This window comes from Benincasa hispida, chromosome 3 (genome assembly GCF_009727055.1).
Source record: "Benincasa hispida cultivar B227 chromosome 3, ASM972705v1, whole genome shotgun sequence".
In the NCBI taxonomy this organism is placed as follows: Eukaryota; Viridiplantae; Streptophyta; class Magnoliopsida; order Cucurbitales; family Cucurbitaceae; genus Benincasa; species Benincasa hispida.
Genome location: NC_052351.1, coordinates 10,568,642 through 10,594,493, shown reverse-complemented (window position 1 = coordinate 10,594,493; position 25,852 = coordinate 10,568,642). Strand labels below are relative to the sequence as shown.

Below are 25,852 nucleotides of genomic sequence, written 5' to 3'. Positions count from 1 at the left end.
AGCCATTGTTGGAAATCGCTCCCAAGCCCATAGTTGCAAAATTATGAGAGGCCCAACTATCTCTCGAACCTCAAGTCTTGTTGATTTGCATAGTTGTCTATATAACCATACCAAGCATGCTCCACCCCACGAATACCGCCCCGCATCATGGAGGTTAGCTAACAGTGGCAGGAACATCAAGTGAACAAAATGACTTAGTGATCTCGAACAAGCCATCATACTAAGCAGTACTGTTCATGTAACAAGTGGCAAGCATTTGGCATTCCATGCTCGCATTTTATGGTCATTTGCTTATATTTTAACATGAACTACGAAGATTTTATTGAGGACTACTACAAATTGTCAACGTATGCTAAATGTTACTCTCCTCAATTTCAATCTGTACCACATGAAGATTAATGGATCATGCACCCTAATATGCCTGTCTTACATTCTGATTCATCGTTGTTGAAAAGACCTGGTAGACCGAAAAGTTCATGTTATCACAACGAGATGGATTGGACAAAACCAACCACTCGACAACGATGTGGATTTTGTAACCAGTTAGGGCATAATCGAAGAAAGTGTCCTTCGTTACTAAGACGGGCTCCAGATAGTTAGGGATTGAATAATAAATAATTTTTTTTATTATATATTCATTTTATTGTATATTCAATTTTTTTATTATAATTTATGTATATTCAATTTTTTTTATAATAATCTATTGTATATTCAATTTTTTTGTGTTTTGTTAATCAATAAAGTTTTACATTATAATAATCTAATATATTCAATTGTTGTCTAATGATTATTCAATTGTAGTATAATAGTCTAATATATTCAATTTTGTTGTCTAATGATTATTCAATTATAGTATAATAATCTAGTATTATTCAATTTATTGTCTAATTTGATTATTCAATTATAGTATAATAATCTAATATATTCAATTATAGTCTAATGATTATTCAATTATAGTATGATTATTAGCTCTTTTTTCTCTTTTTTTATATATATTTCTATGGAAAGTTCAAATAAAGTGAAGACTCTCGCTCTCTTCTAAGATCTCGCTCTTTCAATCTCGCTCTCTCCTAAGATCTCGCTCTCTCACTCTCGCTCTCTCCTAAGGTCTCGCTCTCTCAGTATCGCTCTCTCCTAATCTCGCTCTCTCCTAATATCTCGCTCTCTCACTCTCGCTCTCTCTCAATATCGCTCTCTCCTAATCTCGCTCTCTCACTTTCGCTCTCTTCTAAGATCTCGCTCTCGCTCTCTCCTAAGATCTCGCTCTCTCACTCTCGCTCTCTCTAAATATCTCGCTCTCTCTGTTATTGTTGTTATTTTTCCATTAATGATTACTAGCTTTCATTTCTTCTGGAACAATCACAAACACTTTTTTAATTATGGATCTACTACCAGAAACTCAATGCGTAATCTTAGCATTCAATGTGTATTCCTGAATAATCTCATTTTTCAATTATTCAACCATTCATTTTACCAAGTTCAATGTTAGTCAGATTAGTCAATATAAACTAAATCTCGCTTTCTTCAACATTCTCGCTTTGAATCTCGCTCTCTCTTAAAATCTCGTTCAACATCTCGCTCTCTCCTACTATCTCGTTTTGAATCTCTCTCTCTCTCCTTAATCTGCTTCAGCCCACTTATCTCCTTAATCGCTTTGAAGTTTCGACATGTGTGTAACCTTCGACAACCTAATATACAAAATTTTGTTCGTAGACAAAGCTAATTCGAAATGTCTTTCATTCCAAGGCATAACTTGTATCCATGCGCTTCATATTCACCTGGAGTTCACTCCCAGAAATATAGCCATCCCCACCCCCTCACGTCAATCCCACAAGCCTTCATCTAATTCGAAATGATAACAAAATGTATAGGTTGTTAGAAGCAGCTCGAGTACACAGATACATATAGTATACCATCTCATTACTTTATTTCCTCTATGAGGGAAAAAGAAAAGTAATAAACCTGCAATCTCGAGGGTGTATGTGTGTCGAAACTTCAACCTTTGACAACTTAAGTGAGATTCGCGAGATTTCCTTTGTCGAGGGTTGAAGTTTCGGCTTATGTATTATTTCCAAGTTTTTCTTTGTTCGTCGAGTTCTCAACATTCGACCTCCACATTAGTCGAGTTCTCAACGTTCGACCTCTAGCCTCGAACTCCCAAAACAACAATATTTCTCTAATAAGTTTTGAAAACAACAATATTAATATTAAAGGTCCCTCACGTGACTGTGTTAACGTGGACAAGTCTCCCTTCACTTTCTCCTAAATTATTATAAATAATAATTTATACAATCTTCCATACCCACTCATTTTGAACTTTTCTTTTTCTTTCTTTCTTTGTTTCTTTTTTCCTTCTTTGTTGAATCAGCCCCTTACCATAATTGTAACTCTTTCACCGCACCAAGTGGTAATGCCAGTTCTCTCTCCCAACCACCCAAACTAATGTTTGTAAACTTTTTAAACATTTATCCTCACTTAATAATACTACATATTAAGTAAACATGATGGATTCATATGCCAATTCAAATTTTTGTGGGAGTTTATCCAAGATAAGGCTTAGGTCTAAACTTTTTTTGGAATCTGCCCATTCGATTAGTCTCAAGTATTGGATTGATCTAGTTGAGCTTGTTCAGTTTCACCAAAAGAAAAATAACAAAGTAGAGCTCACTGATTAGAACTCTGCAACCTCGAAAACCACACTTATGCTAACACCGTTAGTATTGTACATATCTGAAGCAGATGTTAGTGTTAAGGATGCCAACACAGCCAACCACATCACCAAAGGGAAGGCCACTCAACAACTCAGTCAGCAAGAAAAGTCCTTATAATTATAGCCTTACCAATTAACAGAAAGAATATTGTAGTTATAGAAGGACAAATCAGATCACAACACATGTATAACTATTATTTTATTCATTTTTCATTGAAATCCCAAAATTAGGGATTCCAATTTTATAAAGTATACACCTCTGTATAATGAATATATCAGAAAATCAGAAAGGCAATCTTTGGCCAAAAACCTCTCATCTTCTGCTGTCTCATCGTCTTCCTCACTAACCGGCTACAGTCTCTTCGGTTTCCATTCTTAACTCGATATCAGAGCTTCATAATGACCAAAGTCAATCAAGGAAATCTGGGAAACACCCTCGGCACAGCCAACTTCAGCAGCCCACCCTTAAACCAAATTCTCAATCAGATAACCTCTATCAAACTCGATCGCAACAACTTCCTCCTATGGAAAAACCTGACGCTTCCAATCCTTCAGAGTTACCGAATTGAAGGACACCTGACTGGACAAAAGGTATGTCCCCCAATGTTTTTGTAATCTGCAGTTGGTGAGAGTATGCCGACTGGAACGACTAGAGCAGGAGCTGCTCCATTCAGCTCAGAAGGAAGTCCTGGCAGTGGAGCTTTCAGCTCGTCGACAACACATGAGGTAAATCCTCAATACGAAGCGTGGATGGTTGTAGATCAACTTCTCCTTGGCTAGCTATATAACTCCATGACACCAGAGGTCACCATTCAAGTGATGGGGTGGAATGTGCAAGGGATTTGTGGACCAGCATCCAACAACTGTTTGGTGTTTAGTCTAGGGCTGAAGAAGATTATCTGAGATATGTATTTCAAACAACCAAAAAAGGTAATTTGAAAATGGAAGATTACCTTCAAACTATGAAAATGAATGCTGATAATCTCGAGCATGCTGGTAGTCCAGTGCCACCGAGAGCTCTTATTTCGCAGGTACTGCTAGGACTTGATGAAGAGTACAATGCCATCGTGGCCACAATCCAAGGGAAAGCAGACATATCGTGATTAGATATGCAATCGGAGCTTCTTCTGTATGAAAAAAGGCTGGAACATCAGTCAAACCAGAAGACAACGGTAGGTTTCAATCAAGTCAATAATGCATCAGTGAATATGACAAATACAAGACATGTCAACCAAAATAACAAGCCCAACAACAACAACCAGTCTATTGGGGGAGGACAACAAGGTGGTGGGGCCATGGTAGAGGTCAAGGCAGGGGAAGGAACAACAACAAACCTATATGTCAGGTCTGTGGGAAGATTGGGCACATAGCATTTTACTACTTCAATAGGTATAATCAAGAATTTGTCCTCAATTCTCCCCAAAACAAGGGACAACCCTTCCCCAACAATCAGACCAAGAACATACAGCCTCATCCAACAGCCCTAGCCATGGCCTATGGAAGTAACCTCTTTCTGACAAGACAAGAAAACATGACTAATGCAAATTGGTATGCTGACAGTGGTTCCTCCAATCATATGACCTCAGACTTCAACAATCTTGGCAACCCGACTGAATACTCAAGTATTGAAGTAGTCACTGTGGCTAATGGTAATACTCTAGAAATTTCTCATGTTGGGACTGCGTGTCTATCTAGTGATGTCTGCAATTTGAAATTGAATGATATTTTATATGTGCCTACCATAGCAAAAAATATGGTCAGTATATCTAAATTAACAAAAGACAATAACGTGTTTATTAAATTTCACACGAATTACTGTCTTGTTAAGGACAAGGGTATGGGACAAACAATAATGAAAGAAGTGCTTAAAGATGGACTATACCAGTTAGAAGATGTAGAAGTTAGCTCGAAGTCAGTAAAAAACAGAGTACTATCGCAGCCAGTGCACAAAAATACAAATCTGTCTGCTCTTACCGTATCTTCTAAACATAGGGTGTCTAAGATTACATGGCATAGAAGACTTGACCATCCATCATAAAAAACACTAGAGTTTATTATCAAAGACTGTAATCTTCCTATATCATCTAATGAAGAGCTCAAATTTTATGATTCTTGTAGCTATGGAAAATCACACTCTTTAGCATTCCCTAACTCTAACTCAAGAGCATCTGCAACTTTTGAACTCATACATATTGATTTGTGGGGTCCAACCCCTCTCTTGTCTATAAATGGTTTACAAATATTATGCTATCTTTGTTGATGATCACAGTAGGTACACATGGATCTACCCTCTAAGATTAAAAAGTGACACACTTGTAGCATTTCAACATTTTCTCACTATGATACAAACTCAGTTCAATACCCTAATCAAGTCCCTACAGTTGGATAATGGTGGAGAATTTGTTAAAATACACAAAGTCTGTCATCAACTTGGCATTTCCTCTAGGTATACCTGTCCATATACATCAGCACAAAATGGAAGGAATGAGCGAAAGCATAGACACATAGTGGAGACATGATTAACCTTACTTGCCCAAGCACATCTTCCCTTACATCACTGGTGGGATGCTTTCCTATACTCAACACTACTGATTAATGGTCTTTCTACCCTTGTCCTAAAAGAACAATCCTCAATAGAAGTAATGTTTAAAAAGAAGCTCAAGTTTGAGGACCTTCGAATATTTGGGTGTGCATGTTTCCCCTGCTTAAGACCATACAACTCACATAAATTGAATTATCGCATAGAAAAGTGCATCTACCTAGGCCCTGCTGTGAATCACAAAGGATATAAAAGCCTCAGCTTCAATGGTAGGCTGTTCATTTCTCGACATGTTGTTTTTGATGAAACTGACTTTCCTTGTCAAGCGTCTCTTTCAGCTTGCAGGACAGACAAGCAAGAAGCTACAGTCCACCCGATTCACTGGCTACCCCTTAGTCAAGACACGCCGCATAGTGACTCTATGCCCTCCAAATCCACAACCTCACCCTCACCAATAATCAAATCATCCCACACCTAATCACCAACTGATAATACTACAGACAACCCAGCCTTACCACCTCAATCCTCTGATCATTTATGTTCATACTTACCATTGTCTACTGCCAAATCCACTGATCGCTTATCTTCATCGTCTATTGCCCAATCTCTGATCGTTTACCTTCATACTCACCATCGTCTACTGTCAACCCACCGATCATTTACCTTCATCGTCTACTGCCCAATCCTCTGATCGTTTATCTTCATCTTCACCATCGTCTACTTCCCAATCCACATCAACTGTCCTAACACGAATAACCTCACCCAGCCATCAATCGATCATACCCACCATCACCGCTACACCCGATACAGTCCCTAAACCTTTACCATTACCAACTCATCCCATGGTTACCCGAGGAAAAGCAGAAATATTCAAACCCAAAATCCTGTCCTCTCACACCCAAAAAGACTGGTCCCTAACTGAACCTACAAGAGTCACTGATGCGCTAAAAACTACTCAATGGAACAAAGCAATGAGTGAAGAATTTACAACACTGATGAAAAACCAGACCTGAACATTAGTTCCTCTGTCACCATCGATGAACATTGTATGGAATAAATGAATATTCAGAATCAAAAGGAGTACAAACGACTCCATTCTACGATACAAGGCACGACTCGTAGCAAAAGGCTTCCATCAAAATTCGGGCATTGATTTCTTTGAGACATTTAGTCCAGTGGTAAAGGCATCAATCATCCGGATCATCATTAGCCTTGCTGTATCCAAAGGGTGGCAATTGAGACAATTAGATTTCAATAATGCTTTCCTCAATGGGGTCCTCGATGAAGAAGTTTACATGTGCCAACCACAAGGATTCGTTCATCCCCAACTACCAAATCATGTATGCCGCTTGCACAAGGCCATATATGGCCTAAAACAAGCACCAAGGGCCTGGAACAACACACTGAAGACAACACTATGCAGCTGGGGATTTCAGAATGCTAAATCCAATACATCCCTATTCATATATCGAAGCACTTCTACCTTGGTACTATTACTGGTATATGTTGACGATGTTATTATTACAGGCACCGATCAACAGGTAATCAATAATATTGTAACAGCCTTGGACTGCAAGTTTTCCTTAAAGGATCTCAGCCAACTTAGCTACTTCCTTGGAATCCAACTTCACAATGTAGCCAATGGAGTTATACTGAGTCAGGAAAAGTATGTCGAGGACCTAACCCGACTTGACCTTGAAGACATGAAACCGGCACCCTCTCCAAATGTACTGAATAAGCTACTCTCCATCTCAGATGGCACACCTCTTGACGATCCTTATATCTATCGGAGCACGATTAGTGCCTTACAGTATCTAACCACAACAAGAACCACAACGAGACCAGACATTATGTATGTGATTAACTATCTAAGTCAGTACTTAAAGCAACCAACGGACGTCCACTGGCAAGCGGTGAAGAGAATACTAAGGTATGTAAGTGGCACTAGACACTTTGGCATCTACCTTCAATAGGGATCAGATCTGTCCATTTCGGCTTTCTCAGATGCAGATTGGGCAGCTAATATAGATGATCGTAGATCAATTGCTGCATATTGTATCTTTCTTGGTGGAAATATTATCTCTTGGTCTTCAAAAAAACAATCCGTTGTAGCCCAGTCAAGCACGGAGTCTGAATACAGAGTACTAGCTCATGCCTCTGCGAAATCATATGGGTACAACAACTACTGTGTGAAATTGGTGTAAAATAGAAGTCAGTTCCAGTCCTATGATGTGACAATCTAAGCGCGGGTGCTCTAGCCATAAATCCGATGTTTCATGCACGGATTAAGCACATTGAAATTGACATTCACTTCGTTCGTGATCAAATTCTCCATGGTCAGCTCGATGTTCGATATGTACCATCCTCAGACCAAATAGCTAACTGCCTCACCAAGACACTAACACATTCACAGTTTTTCAACCTTCGATCCAAACTCGGTGTAGTAGAACTACCCTCTTGTTTGAGGGGAGATGTTAAGGATGCCAACACAGCCAGCCACGTCATCAAAGGGAAGGTCACTCAACAACCCAGTCAGCAAGGAAAGTCCTCATAATTACAGCCTTACCAATTAACAGAAAGAATATTGTAGTTATGGAAGGACCAATCAGGTCACAACACATGTATAGCTATTATTTTATTCATTTATCACTGAAATCCCAAAATCAGGGATTCCAATTGTATAAAGTATACACCTTTGTATAGGGAATACATCAGAAAATCAGAAAGGCAATCTTTGACCGAAAACCTCTCATCTTCTGCTGTCTCATCATCTTCTTCACTAACCGGCTACAGTCTCTTCGGTTTCCATTCTTAACTGTTAGTCATGGACTCTACACATAATGCCACTACCATTCCACCACCTCAAGTGGTAAATAATATTTTGTATGTGCTTAGGTATTAGAGTGTACCCAACTTGGCACCATATTAATGCGAGTTCTCTTATAGGATAGCTCGAATCAAGTGCAAGAACGATTTGGAGAATGACATACAACAACTATCACCCTAATTATTGAAATAGAAAAGTTATGAATTGATTTAATCCTTGGGACAAAATATATAATAAAGACTTTTATAATTTCTTAAAAGGAAAATTATAAAGTTGGTAAGAATTTTGAAGTTTGATAAACAAAAGTTGAATTATTATCCAAACAACACCAAATTGAATATCAATAACCAATTTAGTTAAGAAGTAACAGTAGCAATGCTAAACTAAATTTTACATAGTCTATCCTCGTTTAATTACTAGTATTTTGAACATAGCTACAGTTCCTATAGCCAAGTGGCATGGTGTCCCCTTAACAAATTTAAAAGAACTTATGTCATGCATGGTTAAGCATGTACAATATGATTAAAATTTAAAAGTCACAACAAATAAATTATCTCTAAATCTTCTTTAGACATCTTCTCAGTATCTTTTTCTTTAGATGCACTTAGTGCAACACTTCCAACAGATGATTTGGACAGATGAGATTGTCTGCTGTGAGTTCTTTCTCTTGACACTTTACCATGTCGAACATTTTTTTTACTAAAGCCTCCTTCAATTTCTTGGCTCATAGAGAACTTTTGGTTTTACTAATTTGAAATATTTAGAATGGGAAACAAAATCACCCATTCCTCTAACACGTACCCAATGTTCTTCCGTACCCAATACTTCAGTGAGAACATTTTCACCTTCATGAACTTCAGCCAATTTATCCTGTAAAACATATTACAATTTTCACACAATATCTATATCATCACAAGTTCCAAACATTATATATATGCCATCTTAAACTTTGCACAATATATACTTACAATCTGATTGGCACATTCTTGAGTAACTTCATCAAAGTATTCATTATTCTTTCCTTTTCTTGCTTCTTTCCATAAAGTCGCCCGATAAGAAGAATCATTCGATAGGTTCTACAGGAACATACATATTTAATTAGCATAAACATATTAGAGTAAAAGATTTAATTTAAGTCGAATAACCCTTCCGAGAAATGTGGTGATTATATACACATTTCGCACGTCTTTCTTTTTGAAGACGACTGATTTTCTGTACAACAAATCTAGTTGAAGTTACCTATCAAAATAATGATAATGTTGACATGTAATTTATTGTGAATGACCTACCTCCCATTCTTCACTCAATCGTTCATTGACGAACGATGTCCAATGATCTTGCTCTATATGAGAATATTGTTGGGGTGGAAATTGCAAGACCGAGGGTTCATCCTTAAATGAAAGTATGAACTTTTGAGTCAACATTGTCTTGAAAGTTCGAAACTTCCTAGATGCAGATGTTAGTATACAATGTTTGAACTTAGAGTCCACATTGAATGATATCTGCACAATGAAAAAGTAGTTAAATAATAAACTAATAAACTATTATGTATATGAATTAAAAGTTTAGAAAACATACCGTTATACCATAAAAAAAAGTTTGTCTTTTAAATGGTTTGGAACTTTTTTCCAAGAATCATACATTATAGGAATTTTTTGTCAAACACAAACTCCTATATAACTCTGCATCTTCTTTGCTCCAGATCCAACTGGTTGTCCATGTTCATTATAATCGATGGTCAACCGTTGTCCAGATGTCTTTATTTGTGCCAACTCAGACATTGTAGTTGGGCCACATGGTATACTTATTCTGCTATGTTTTTGTGGGATCATATTTCTATCATCCTCGCTGCTACTTGTTGAAGTTTCCATGTCAATCTGAAAAAAAAAAACAAAAAACAAAAAACATTACTCACACAAAAAACATATCATCCTCGCTGCTACTTGTTTCTTCTTCAAGTTCATAAAATGTTCTGAAACAATAAAGAAACAATTGCATAACACTTCTATTTCTCAAAAATTACGAAATGACACCACAAATCCCTACACTACCCTACGTGAAGAATGTCTAAAGAAACCTACAATGAGAGTTTTGAAGTATTAAACTAGAACAAAAAACTTGAAGTAAACAAACCCAAATACCCATTTTGCCTATTTCTTCTTTGAAAAAAACAACACAATAATAAAAGTATGAGTACAATCTTAAATCATACAACACTTCAGTTTTAGGTTCTGAAAGTTATTATTTTACTACATGGGATATGCATAGATGAAACAAAGCATGAGATAGAACTTCTTCAAGTAACTTCATCAATGTTCTTGTCCAACAATGCTTACATCCATCAACTTTAAGGCTTATATCATACAATAATTGCAGTAAACATTCCAAAAGCTTATTGATAAAATTGTGAAATCCTGTTTTCTTGATTAGGTGAATCCACAAAAATTTAACAAAAGGTTCAAGCATTATGCATGAAAATTTAATAGCAAAAATGGCTACATCTTCACCTTCCAAGTTATTTATATAAATTATGTGAAGAAACTTGAGCGCTGCATCAATTGTAGAAATCCAAGCATCTAAATTATAGGGATTAAGTTCAAATTACAAACCACAAATACTAAATTTTAACTATATAACATTGGTTCCACCATGTACAAGTAAAACTACAACAAGAGTACTGGGATGGGTCACTCCATTTTTCAAATTGAACCCCAATTTGTTTAACAGAAGCAATAAAATAAACGACAATGAACTCAATTAGGCATCAATTTATTTCAGTCAAACAATACAATGAGGTAACCGATTCTCATACTAACGGACTCACTGTCAAATACGACCAGTAAAAAATGGATATAAGAAAATATCATACTAACGGACGACTCACTAGCATACAAACAATATATAAGATAAGCATCAATTCATTTCAGTAAAAAAAAATGGATATAAGAAAATATCATACTAATGGACGCGATGGAGATCGACCACGACAGAGATGACCGACGACTCACTGGCAGAGACGACCGACGACTCACTGGCAGAGACGACCGACAATCGACGATCGACTGGCAGATTTGTACCCACGGCTACAGATCTAAACATTGATTTGTACCCACGGCTACAGACTTGAAAATGACAAGACTAACAGAAATAAATTCTTGAATATTCCAAAAAAATATTAGGCTCTTCCGACCTACCTACCAAGGAACGAATATTAATTACATAGAAAGAAGCGTGGTCAGTCGGTCCGACGGTCGATCAGTGAGTCGGTTAGTTTTCCATTGCAAACGTTTCTCAAGAACCAAACATAAACGATACACAAAGAATTACAACATAGAGAAGGAACAATGATTCGTTGATTGTAATAAAGAACACTGCCAAAGTAACAAAATCCAATTGAAAATCTAATGCAAACAAAAAAACAAAAAATCAGAAACTCACAACTCCACCGGAAGTGTAAGTAATGATGGTGAATTTATGGTAGCTCAGATCGACGGTTGGAGACTGAAGGACAACGGACGGCAAACTTGATGGAGACTGATGGAGACCGAAGGACGACCGGCGAACAACCACAGACGGACGGACGGTGAAGGAGATCGATTAGGGTTTGGGTAAGAGAGAAATGGAGGCTGACGTGCACGATAGGGTAAAGATGAAAGGGATAAAGCGGGCGGGCGAGCAGTATTTAATTTTTTAATAAAATAAGAAAAAAATATTTACACCTTTAATGTCGGTTTAAAACCGACATTAAAGCCCATCTTCAATGTTGGTTTAAAATCAACATTAAGATCATTTTAAAAAAAAAAAAAATCGACATTATACATCTGATTTCACTTTTTCCAATTGACATTAAAGCCTGAAATTCTTCTAGTGAATGTAATGAATTTAGTCAAAATTTGTAAAGAAATACTGCAGAAAACAAGAGAATCTGATTGAGATATGTTGTTGAGTATGGTTTCTGATTTCTGTCATAGTCATAATATTGAAGTCCTTAAAATGGATTGTCTATTTCTAATTCGAGGTCGACAAAAGCAAAATTCTCAACCAATTACAAATTTACATCATTATCGTGTTGAAGTTTTCTATGCCATCATTGATATGAAATTTCAAGAGCTGAATAATCATTTTATTGAAACAAATACAAAATTGCTTCTATGTGGTTGGCATGCCTAAATTCGAGTAATTCATTTGTTTCTTTTGATAAAAAAAACTTAGTTAACTTGCTCAATTTTACCCAAAAAACTTTTCAGCTATTGAACTCTTTATGCTTGAGAATCAACTTCAAAATTATAATATTGATATGTGTTCAAATATTGAGTTTCGTTGAGCTAAAAAGCATATGTGATATTGTAGTAAAAATGGTCATCATGAATAAGACAAAGTCTATCTATTAGTTTACAAATTCCTCACCTTAGCGTTGATTTTACCGGTTGTCACAACTAACGTAGAAAAAACATTTTCTGCTATGTATATTGTGAAGACTTGATTGTGCAATCAAATAGGAGGTCAATTGGTGAATAATTGTCTTACTATATTGAAAAAGATTTATTTGATAAGTTAGATACTGAAGTTATCATAGATCGATTTCAAAACATGAAAATTTGTAGATAACAACTGTAATGTATTAAATTAGTTAATTTAAGAAGTTATGAACACTTTTTTTACATTCATTTATATACTTGTACATATAGTGCCTTCTATATAGAATTTCTGACTCCGTCAGGGTTTGTGTATTCCATTAGATTGCCCATAATTTACCTACAAATTATTATTATTATTATTTGAAATATCTTAATCTAGATGGGAGATGGAAATTGTTCCAACAATAAAAGCAATAGTTAGGTGTTGGACCGAACCTATATATTTCCGGGTATTATAAAAATTTATTACTGCGCAAGTTGACATGGGGCGGCGGCATTTCGTAATTTAGACCATTGATTCACATGAAAGACGAAATGGGATTGAGAGGCATTTAGTTCCTTCTAGCAGATAGGTTTCTGTGAAAAAAAACTTTGTTTACACACCGAAAAAACAAAAAACAAAGAGATGGGAAATCCAAAAAACCTTCTCTTGCTTTGCTTCATTCTCATATTCATGGTTTCAACCACCATTTCTCAAATAGAAATCAAGACCCACTTATGTTCAAACAGCGGCAACTACACTAGCAACAGCATTTACAAGCAAAATCTCGACGCCCTCCTTTCCTCCATCGCCTCCAACACCGAAATCGATTACGGGTTCTACAATTTCTCTGCCGGACAGCAACCCGACAAGGTGAACGCCATCGCCCTTTGCCTGGCCGATCTGACGGTGGAGAAATGCAGGAGCTGTATTCAAAATTCAACTCGAAGGATTCTAGAGGATTGTCCCAACCAAAAGGAAGCTGTCGGATGGTACACCGATTGCATGATTCGTTACTCAAATACATCAATATTTGGCGTTGGGAGCGAACAAGTGCTTAGCCCAACTTTTGTTTCCGGTCGGACTGCATCAGACGTAGTTGGGTACACTCAATCACTCAGCAGTTTGTTGCAAAGACTGAGAAGTGAAGCTGCGTCTGGGGATTCTAGACGCAAATTTGCTGCGGGGAAAATTGCAGCCCCAAATTTGGATACCATATTTGGGTTTCTTCAATGTACTCCCGATTTGTCCTCTATGGATTGCGAGAATTGTCTTCTGAAGACCGCTGAAAGAGTTCCGAATGGAAGTACAGGAACCAGGATATTTTCGACCAGCTGTTTCTTGAGATATGAGACTAACGATCTTTTCTACAACACTCTGTCGCCGCCTCCCTCTGCTGGTGACGCTCCTCCCCCACCCATGTCGCCACCGCCACCGCCAGGTACCTTCTCTTTTTGTGGGTTCTTTCTGAATTTAGATAAGCGCTAACATAGCCTCCGATCTAAATTTCTTCTTGTAGGAAATACTTCTAGAACTGTCATTATCGTTGTCCTGTCCATCGTTCCAGCCATCATTGTCGTTGTTGCCACTTTTTTCATTTGAGGTTGAGGAAGCGAAAAAACAGAAAATCAACAGACAAATTTGAAGGTGAGTGGTTTATGAATCCTCCGTTTTCTTAGATGGGCAGTTTTGATTTGACTGTGTGATTCTATAATTATAAAATTTGAATTGATGGGTTCATGTTTTAATCTACTACGCTCAGGTGTTGCTATTGGGGATACCACTGACGAAATTAGCAGTGTGGAGACACTTCAATTTGATTTCGAAACTATTAAAGTTGCAACAAACAACTTCTCAAGTGAAAACAAGCTCGGACAGGGTGGATTTGGAGCTGTTTACAAGGTATAGAATGGATTAAGGAATAGAGCTTAAGGAGGAAATTAATTTTAATTGTAACTAGAAATGAAAGTTTTTATTTTCAGGGTAAGCTAGCTAATGGACAACCTATAGCAGTGAAGAGGCTTGCAAGTAATTCACAACAAGGAGATGTTGAATTCAAAAATGAAGTCCTTTTGGTGGTCAAGCTTCAACATCGAAACTTGGTTAGGCTGTTGGGATTTTGCTTGCAAAGAACTGAAAAGCTTCTCGTATATGAGTTTGTACCAAATGCCAGTCTTGACCAATTCATATTTGGTATACTCATTTTCTACATTCTTCTTCCTTTCACTTTATAGTTTATACTATCACATTGGAAAAGTTATCTTTTTCATAGAATTGATGTATTTATACATATAAGTTATCTTTTTCATAGAATTGATACAAAACCATTTATATGTATGGACGGTGATGTAGATTTTGGAAAAAGGACACAATTAGACTGGGTAAGACGGTTCAAAATCATTAATGGCATTGCACGAGGACTTCTTTACCTTCATGAAGATTCTCGCCTTCGAATCATTCATCGTGATCTCAAAGCTAGTAATATTTTGTTGGATGAGGAAATGAACCCAAAGATTGCTGATTTTGGTATGGCAAGATTGTTTGAAGTAGATGAAACTCAAGGCAATACAAGTAGAATTGTGGGAACATAGTAAGTAGAAGTACAAAATTGTTTATTTTTCTTTATAGTATATATCAATAATTATTTTTTTATTATATTTATTTTTGCAGTGGCTATATGGCTCCAGAATATTTAATGCATGGCCAGTTTTCAGTTAAATCGGATGTCTTTAGCTTAGGTGTTTTAATTCTTGAAATCGTGAGTGGTAAGAAAAATAGTTGCTTTCGCAATAGAGAAAAGATAGAAGATCTCTCCAGCTTTGTAAGTATATAGTTCACTTCTTGAAATCTCCTTTTAACATGACGACACTTCTAACGCTTTTGATGACATTAAAATATTTGACATCAAATTATTGTTTAATTTAGTTTTATATTATTCTAATTTGTGATTCTGTTTTAGGCATGGAAAAATTGGAAGGCTGGAACGACTAAAAACATCATAGATTCAACACTTAGTATTGGTTCAAACGTTGAAATGTTAAGATGCATTCATATTGGATTATTATGTGTTCAAGAGAATGTAGCAGATCGTCCGACGATGACTACCGTGGTTCTGATGCTTAGTAGCATGTCTCTCACTCTTCCTGTACCTTTGGAACCAGCATTCTTCATGCATAGTAAAATTGATGAATCCAGCACACAAGCAAGGACGAGTAATTGGTTGGAAATGAATGAGGGGGCTTGTCATTCTGAAAGCGTACCCGTCCAATCTTTATCCAATGAAGCTTCAATTACTGATGTCAATCCTCGCTAGATTTTCATCCACTTTTTGGTAAAATATGTTATTTTGAAACTTGTTTTGGGTAGACAAACCGTAGATTTAGTACTTGATTGGTTCATTACGATATATTTATTGTTGTATGGAGAAATATTAAGAGTTGTGATTCAGTTGGTTGCAGTTGTAGCCATTTTTCACCCTAAACCACGTGGACCATGTCAATGGATATATGTATATATATGTCTCTTCTTTTTCTTTGCCTTTAATCTTCTTTACTTTTCTTTAAGGATTTTTTCATTTAAGAACATTTCTACTATGTCACATTCTAGTTTCTTCCGATCTACCATCAATATATATATATATATATATATATATATATAATATATATATATTTCCCTTTTCTTCACAAAAATTTTATTTCTTACTTTTTTAATATTTAGTTTTCTTTTTATTTCATTTTCTCATCTACACAATACTATTTATTCTTCATCTAATAGATCCTTGATCTTTTTAAATTAAAAAAAATCAAAATTAGACATTATTTTGAAAACTCACCGACCTATCTGATACAAAATTGAGAATTTAAAATCTAATTATACATCGTTTAAAGTTTGGAAGCCTATTAAAGTAGATGGAAATCGAATGAATCATGCAAGATTTTTTTCTTTTTGGTTTGAGGTGAGACGTGCAAAGTTTATTTTTTTAAAAAAAACAATATATTGGTTAATAGTTCAAATTTTATGCCACTGAGATGTGTTAAAGCTAATGGTTTGTTTTAAAAGAAAAATAATATAGCCCCATTGACAAAGTTTATAACTTTCTATTTTCTATCACGATAGTGGTTTTAGTTTTTTCCTCACGTTTCAGACAAAAAAAAATTCTCCCCTTTTTTTAAATAAGTTTTGAAATATCGTAAATATAAGGGTTGTTTTAAATAAAGAAAAATGAACTAACTTTTTACAAGTGCTTGTTGTAGATTTGACAAATTAAATTTTAAAAACTAGGCTCATTGCCCAAAATTTATTACTTTCGCAAAATTGGTAACAAATAAGTAGTCCACGAAATGTCAAAAGAGCGAATTCACCTAATACATTTGATATACAATTGATACACACTATGTATTAGATACACCGGATTATTGATGTACCCGATACACTCACACTTATATCCTTGATACACTACTAATATACATATGATACACTTGATACACTACTAATATATATTTGATATACCTGATTTGATACACAGTTGATACATTATTGATAGACATTTTTTATATTTTATTAATAAACGGTAAGTTCGTGATCGTTGGTAATGTTTACAAAAACCAAATTCAGCACAATTCATTATCTAATTGGAGAATGCATTGGCAACCGGGATGCGTGGGTTGACGTTTGAGGATGAAGTTATGAGTATGGGAAGGGAAATTTCACCGAGCATGCTTGAGGTATCGTGGGGTTTCGAACAATAAATTATAAATGAATACATGACACAACAGTCGATGATTTTACTTTTGTAATTCAAAGCATTGACTCACCAGACGCGGAATAGGATTTTCTAAAGAGGAAAATGGCGACGGGCACTTCAAAATATCCTAATATTTTAATAAATTATCCCTCGACTTTATTCATCATATATTCTTAGTTTCTACAACCACATCGAACCAAAATTTTATATCCAGGCTTTCTCTGACTTGTCTCCGCCTCCACCACCGCCTCCGTCCATGGCGGCATAGCCTCCTCCATCAGTTGTTAAAGCCCCCTCCCCATCTTTACCTTCAAATGAGGGTATATCATTCTCTTATATCTTTGCAACGGTATACATGCATTGACATGTTTCACCGCTTATACTTGTTGGGTGAAAATTTATTTTTCAAAATGAGAGGGAACAACCTTTGGTTGGAGAATCTTGCATGGGAGAATTTTGAAAAGGAAGTCTCCCTTTTGTACTCCAATCTTGGGTTATGGGTTTGGGCCCCAAAGGATACCCATGTCTTGGAGGGAGTGAAGAGATAGATCAATGTGGGTTCGGTGGGATGCCATCGCTTTCCTCTGCTTTTTCAAGCATTTTCTTTTTGGATTGTTTTATCCTGGGGACGACGTGGCAGAATTCTTGACTTGCTTGTACACTTGGGTAGAGCCGCGAAACGTCTTAAAAGGGCAAGCTCCGCGACTCAGTCTATAACAAGCTTTTGTTTTGTAGGTTCCGTTCTTTGCCCGACCGCAGTTTCCTGACCGTTTGCTGCTGTCCTGTTCGTTGTCTAAGGGTTTTGTCATTTACAACAATTTTAAGACGTTTCCTGCCATATCACTAATGGCCTTCACTAGCAACAACGAAATTAGGACATCCAACTTTATATTAAATGGTTTGACTGATGATCTGTATGACTACTACAGTACAATGAAGACATTGAAGGAGGTCTGGGATGCCCTGCAAAAGAAGTACGACATCGAGAAGGTCGGGTCGAAGAAATATGTTGTCATCCATTATCTCAAGTTCTAGATGATGGATGACAAATCTGTGGAGGCCCAGTCCCATGAACTACAGAAGTAGCCGATGAGATAATTACTGAAGGTATATCTCTAGATGAACAATTCCAACTTGCTGTTATTATTGATAAACTGCCCCTTTTATGGAAGGATTTTAAGAACACTTTGATGCATAAGACCAAGGAGTTTTCCTTAGTGGGTCTTATCACTTGGCTAAGGATTGAGGAGGAAGCCCAGAAGCAGTACCAGAGGGGGAGGTGAACGCCGTACCTGGGAGACCCGCCTCTGCCATGGTAAAACCTGACCAAAAATCAAAGAGGACAAAGAGGAAAGGTCAAAATTGTGGCTCAACAACCAGAACCAACAAAAAAAAAACAGAAACCCCCTTAAGGAAAAACTGTACAGTTCCTCTGCTTTAATTGTAATAAACCTGAACACCTGGCTAGGAACTGTAGGAACAGGCGTCGTCCTACTGGACAGGCGAACCTGACAGAAGAACCATTAGTTGCCATGATCACAAAAGTAAATGTGATTAGTGGTTGTGAATGGTGGTGGATAGACACTGGTGCTACGCGCTATGTCTATCATGACCTTAGTCTCTTTAAAACTTATACTTAAACTAAGGATAAGAATATTCTATGGGAGATCACCACTCCACGAAAGTTGTTGGAACCGACAAGGTAGAACTGAAGTTTACTTCCCGGAAGACCCTTACGTTGAAGGACATCCTGCACACTCCGGAGATAAGAAAGAACTTGGTCTCGGGCTATCTCCTCAACAAAGCCAGGTTTACTCAAACCATAGGGGTAGACTTATATATCTTTACCAAAAATAATGTATTTGTAGGGAAAATGTATGCAACTAAGGGAATGTTTAAATTAAATTTAGACCTTAATAAAATGAAATCTTTTGTGTATATGTTGTGTCCTATGAATATTTGGCATACTAGACTCTGTCATGTGAATAAGAATTTAATTAGTAACATGATTAGACTGGAAATGATACTTAAGTTATCCATGAATGAATTTGATAAATGCAAGTATTGTTGTCAGGCTAAAATTACTAAAACTCTACATAAATCTTTACTTAGGATTTCGGAGCCTCTAGATTTAATTCATTTTGATTTATGTGAATTTGATGGCATCTTGACTAGGAACAGTAAAAGACATTTCATTACTTTTATTGATGACTGCTTTAATTTTACTTTTGTATATTTGCAGGAAAAAAAAAGTAATGCTTTTGATACCTTCAAATTATTTATTTCTGAAGTAGAGAATCAGTTTAATAGAAAAGTTAAAAGACTTCGTAGTGATAGAGGAACTAAATACGACTCAGACAGCTTTAATGAGTTCTTTAACTCACATGGAATAATACACAAAAAGACCACACCTTACTCTCTTGAAATGAACGAAAATGCCAAAAGAAAAAATAGAACTTTAGCAGAGCTAGTAGTTGCTATTTTACTTAGTTCAGGAGCCGCGTCTTATTGCTGGGGTGAAATCATCCTTACCGTGTGTTATGTCCTGAATAGAATCCTGAAGTCTAAGAACACAACTTCACCTTATGAAATTCTCAAGAATAAGAAACCAAACTTTGTCTTATTTTAGAACATGGAGTTTTCTAGCCTTTGTAAGGATTCCAGACCCAAATAGGAGAAAGTTAGCTAGTAGAGTCTATGAGTGCATCTTTATAGGTTATGCCTTAAATAGTAAAGCCTATAGGTTCTATGATCTAGTAAACCAAGTGATCATTGAGTCAAATGATGCCAACTTCTTCGAAGATAGATTTCCTTTTAAATCAAGGAATAGTGGGAGCTCGGGATCCAGTGGTCTAACCCAGTTAGAAATCCTACCTCTACAAAAGAAATCGACCCATAACCTAGAAGAAGCAAAAGAACTAGAACTGCCAAGGACTTCGGGGATGACTTCCAGATCTATAATATAGAAGAAGATCCTAAATATCTAAAAGTTGTCTTGTCCTCAATAGATGCCAACCTATAGCAAGAAGCCATAAATGATGAGCTGGACTCACTTAAGTCAAATAGGACTTGGCACTTAGTAGATCGACCCCCAGATTGCAAGGCAATAGGGTGCAAATGGATCTTAAAGAAGAAACTTAGACCTGATGAAATTTTTGATAAGTTTAAAGCCAGGTTAATGGCAAAGGGCTTTAGACAAAGAGAAAACGTAGATTTCTTTAACACCTTCTCCCCTGTCACTAGAATTACCTCAATCCGTGTCCTGTTTTCTCTTGCCCTTTATAACCTCGTTGTACACCATATAGTTTTAAAGATCGCTTTCCTAAATGGTGAGCTTGAAGAAGAGATTTACATGGAACAACATGAGGGTTTTGTAGTTCATGGTCAAGAAATAAGATGTGTGAATTAGACAGATCTCACTATGGACTGAAACAAGCTCCTATGCAAAGACATGAAAATTTTCATGACCTTATCCAATCTAAAGGTTTCAAGGTTAATGAAAGTAACAAATGCATCTACTATAAGTTTGAAAATAATCTTTGCACTATCCTATGTCTATATGTAGATGATTTGTCGATCTTTGGGTCGAACTTGCACGTCAAAAATGATGTGAAATCAATATTGAGTGCAAACTTCTGAAGGAACTCTAACTGCAGAGAACCATGAACGGAAGCAAGAGCGGTCCAAATTCCATTTTTCATTGAATATAAGTTTTACAGTAAAACAAGAACAAGATATGCATTTACATAAATTATAGCATGCTTTAAATAAAGGAAAACTTAGGGTTTCAGAAACCTTACCTTTGAAGAACATTTTCTTCAAGAATCCCTCGAACAAAACACGAATGGATCTCCTTCTCCACGCAGACCTCCTTCTTCAAAAGGGACACCACCACTTGAGAACTCTCTGTATTCTCTTGGGACAAAGGATTCAAGAAAGAGTTGTGGGCTGGAAACTAGTGCAGAATGGCAGAGAAAAGGGTGAAAAATTAGAAGAAAAGAGGAAATTTGGAAGTTTGACTTTTGGAGAAAAAATTTGGAAATTTAGCTAAGTATAGAATTTTGTGTGGGATGCGTTGGAAGGGACCAATGCTTTGAAAGGGTTCTGATGCGTTGGAAGGGTTGTTGGTGATGGCTTGCGGCTGAAGGAAGAAAGATGGGGGTGAAGCGTTTGAAGGCACAAGGGTAGGCAAGGCATGCGTTGGAAGGCAGCCCATACGTCGAGCAGTCGATGCACAACGCCCTTGCCCAATGTGTCGAGCAGCCAGCCAAGCGCCTTTCCTAATGCATCGAGCAGCCAGCCAAGCGCCCCTGCCATGCGTCGAGCGGGCCATGCCTATGCAGTAAGTGCCCTGTCGAATGGCCATGCCCATGCGTCGAAGCACCCTGCCAAGCATCAATGTGCCGAGCCCGACCATGCGTCGAGCGGCCAGCCTATGCAACACACCCATGCATCGAGTGGCCAGCGCCTATGCAGCACGTCCATGCGTCGGTCACCAGCGCCTATGCCAAGAACCATGAGCCATGTCGAGCAAGCCTTGCGGTGTCACCTAGTGAGCCATGCATCGAGAATGAGCGGCCATCCTATGCGTTGGTGATGCCTTGCTCTTGCGATGGCTAAGTTGGATTGCGATGGCTAAGTTGGGTTGCTAGGCGTTGAGTAGTGGACTATGCGTTGAACATCCAAGAGTTGGACGCATATAAAGGATGAGATCACCTAAAAAACATCATCAAACCATGTGTCTTCTTGGGAGGAAGCTTTAAGCCTTAAGCATTTGAGGTGGTTGCATCAGAGGACATGCAATTTGAAGCTCATGTGTTGGCTACATAGGAGGAAGACACTTAGATTGCGTTGATAAAAAAGATGTGTTGTTAGTATGAGGGAGAAACACTTGAGATTTCGGCCAAACCACGAGAAGATCTAAGCTCAAATTTTAGGGTAAGCTTCCTGAGACATTTTAGAATATGTTTTTAGAAGGAAGTATCTCAAAATAAGGTTTAGAACTATGAGTAATCTGAGCTGTAAGTTGAATCTGGATTCTAGTGGTGAAAAAGGGAGCCCAAGGTAGAAAAGGAACTACTAGAGTGAAAAATTCCTAAGCGATCGAGGTGAGTGACTAAAAATTTTTGACTAAAATATTTGATTTACAATGTTTTACAGAAAGCATGTTTTAAAGAAGATTATTCTCATGCCAGCTAGTTTTACAAAGTGATTTCCAAGCAAACCATGAGTTATGTTTTAAACGCATGCATGTGTGGGAAGTTTGTTGAAAAGCTATTTATATGTGTTAAATATACCCAGCATGCATTAGTATCTTTAAAGCCATGTTTTTATATGTGTTATACTTTACATGCTTTAAAGATAAAGTCATTTATGACTAGTTTTACTTAAAACGCGATATAGAAGGACATTTAAGAAGGTATCCGCCCAACTAGATACCGAAGGACATTTTAGAAGGTATCTATTGGTACTGAAGGATGTTTGAGAAGGTACCAAACCAACCGGATACTGAAGGACATTTAAGAAGGTATCCTAGTAGCTCGATGCTGAAGGACGTTTGAGAAGGTATCCTAGTAGCTCAATACTGAAGGACATTTGAGAAGGTATCTGAGCAGAAGTACCTAAGGTATGACGGTACTTAGTATGGCCACGTACACGTAGGTAGAGTCAGAGATTGAGCAAAAGGGTTCTTTCTTGACTAACAGTTGGTGTTGGGATTGTTTTTCCCCACAGTGGGGTTATTTTTAACTAAGAAACAGTTTTACTGTTTTATGATTAAAACAACTTTATATGCTTCATGCTTGGAAAATGTTTATAATGCAGTACAAGTACTGTAGAAGCTTATATTTCAGTTTGAACTCTTTATTGACATTTTGCATGAGAATCAATTATCTTTCTTAAGTCACTCACTGGGCTAGCAAGCTCACCCTGTTTCAAATGTTTTCCTCCCCCCCCCCCCAACCCCCCTCATAGGTAGCGGTCAAATCTCAGAAGGTAAGCTCTGCATATTGCTCTACCACTAAAGGATACAGATATTGTAACCGTCTGTTAGGTGGTCACTGTAAATATTTGTACACATGTTGTAGTTGTTCATATAGGGATTAGGGTTTTGGATTTGGGACTCATGATCTAATGTTGTAATGACTCTAAACATGTTATGTTCTGAATTAATAAATTTTTGGCCTGAAGACATTCTGCTGTATATGAGTTATAATATGGGTATCAGAGTTATTCCATAACAGTTAGTAGGCAGTAAGTGTCAAACAAAGGGTTAATAACTGTTGTCAGTCACGCCTTTTCCTAGGCTAAGAGGGTGGTCTGTGGCGGGGTGTGACAGCTTGGTATCAGAGCAAAGGTATACGTAAACTTGGGAAAGGTTGAGCTAGCTTAGTATTAGAGCATAAGGTTTTGGGTGAAAGAGAGAGTCCATGCATTAGATTAAGTCCCATAAGTAAGTCCCTAACATGTATACTTAATAATTAGGCAAAGATACTGAGGAGAAGTGGCGGGCTGAGCAGGCAAACTGAGGAGAGGAATGTTAACCTTACCAGCAGAGCTCTTTGAAGTTAGACAGGACCCAGATCCGAAGGGAAAAGAGTTAGAGACTCAATAGAGGCAGGAAGAAATTCGGCATCGAGAGGCTGAAAGCTTTAGAAGCCACGACATTCGATGGAGCCACAGATCCAATAGATGCTGAGGTCTGGTTGGACTTGATTGAGAAGTGTTTTAAGCTTATGAGATGCCCTGAGGACTTTAAGGTTGGGTTAGCGGCATTCTTGCTATAGAAAGGGGCTGAGAAGTGGTGGAAAGTGATAGAGGCCAAGGAATAGTTCGAAAACTATAACTTGGTCTGAGTTTAGACAGATATTTGAGGATAAATACTACCCTAGTGCTTTTAAAGAAGCGGAGAGGGAGGAATTCCTTAGGCTAACTCAAGGAGTGATGACGGTTGCTGAGTATGAGCAAAGATTTACTGAGTTATCTCAGTATGCCCTTTCGATCATTGCAGAAGAGAAGGAGAGGTGTAGGATATTTGAGAATGGCTCAAGAAGAAAGATACGTACACCCGTTACCTCTACATCTAATTGGGTGAATTTCACTCAGATAGTTGAGACCGCTATCCGAGTTAAGCGGAATGTAACGAGGAAAGATATACTCCAGCCAAATGCGGGACAGTTTAGGACGCCTGGAGAAACAAGAGGTAAGAGTTTTAGACCCCCGTTCTCTGGATAATCGGGTATGAGGAGTTTTGGAGGCACGAGCCAACAAAGCTCAGGTCGAAAGAGGTTAAGACCTGCAGTTGGACTTAGTGGTAGATCAGTATCGGGTCGTGCTAGCGAGTCAGTAGCTAGTATAGGAAGGAGACCACTTTGTGTAAACTATGGTAGGCCCCATACAGGAGTGTGTTATGGCAATAGGAATGTGTGCTTCTAGTGTGGACAAGTGGGGCATTTCAAGAGAGATTATCCCCAGCTATGTCATGGAGCATAGAGTGAACAAAGAGGAGTTGCCTAGACTATAGACCAACCCAGAGCGACCGGAACTAGAGGTGAAGGATCCGGTGTAGCTAAGCAGAAAGAGGTAGCTGGATGACCCCAACAGCAGCAGCAGGAGGGTAGAGTCTACGCTATGACACACCAAGAAGCGGAAGAGGCTCCAGATGTCGTAACCGGTACGATAACTTTATGTAATCAATCCACTTATGCATTATTTGATCCTGGTGCTACGCACTCATTCATATCTAGCATATGTGCATTATATATAGATGGAGTGCCTGAGCGTATGAATGAGGATTTGTTTATCTCTACGCCTATAGAAGATACTTTAGTGGTACATGAGTATTACAAAAATTGTGAGGTAATTCTTGGAAATCAGAGTTTAGGGGTTGACTTGATTCTATTAGAATTACTAGAGTTTGATGTTATCTTAGGTATGGATTTCCTAAGTAAACACTATGCCACTATGGATTATTTTAAGAGAGAAATAGTGTTTAGAAAACCAGGTGAAAAAGAGATAACCCTGGTTGGAAGTAAAAGAATACTTCCCAAAAGTTTAATATCAGCATTGAAGGCTAGGAAACTGCTGAGTAATGGATGTGAAGCCTATTTAGCCTATGTAGCAGTTTCACAGGATGAGAAACTGAGACCCTAGGATGTACCTGTGGTACAAGAATTCTTAGATGTGTTCCCTAAAGAGTTACAAGGCTTACCACCTGACAGGGAAATAGAATTTACTATTGAGTTAGTCCCGGGTACAACACCTATATCCCAGGCACCATATAGGATAGCATCAACGGAACTGAAGGAGTTAAAAGTTCAATTACAGGAACTTGTGAATAAAGGGTACATTAGACCCAGTGTTTCACCTTGGGGTTGATAACATGTGAAAATACAAGTTATTTATATCACCTTATCTAGATATTGTGGCCAAAAGTTAGTGAATATGCGCCGATTGTATGAAAATTAGCTTAGAATTACAATAATTATAAATGATCGCAATTACACCCACTAACACCATAAAGATGGAAGACAAGCCGAATTTTACTCTGTTTTGCAGGAAACCAAGTCACCGCTTGTGCTCAAGGCTCACGAGAAGCTGATCAACGCATCTCTGTCACATTGTGCTCGTCAATCA

At 37.5% G+C, this 25,852-nt stretch overlaps 1 protein-coding gene across 1 annotated transcript; it reads left to right on the top strand.

The window, feature by feature from the left end:
- The first annotated feature begins 12,971 nt into the window (after window positions 1-12,971).
- Window positions 12,972-16,017, top strand: LOC120073888 (putative receptor-like protein kinase At4g00960). Its single transcript, XM_039026803.1, is given in 8 exon segments — window positions 12,972-13,915; window positions 13,994-14,065; window positions 14,068-14,121; window positions 14,237-14,376; window positions 14,457-14,667; window positions 14,827-15,064; window positions 15,145-15,295; window positions 15,434-16,017. Coding segments are annotated over 8 exon segments (2,016 nt in total). The 5' UTR covers window positions 12,972-13,119; the 3' UTR covers window positions 15,788-16,017.
- The last annotated feature ends 9,835 nt before the right edge of the window (window positions 16,018-25,852 follow it).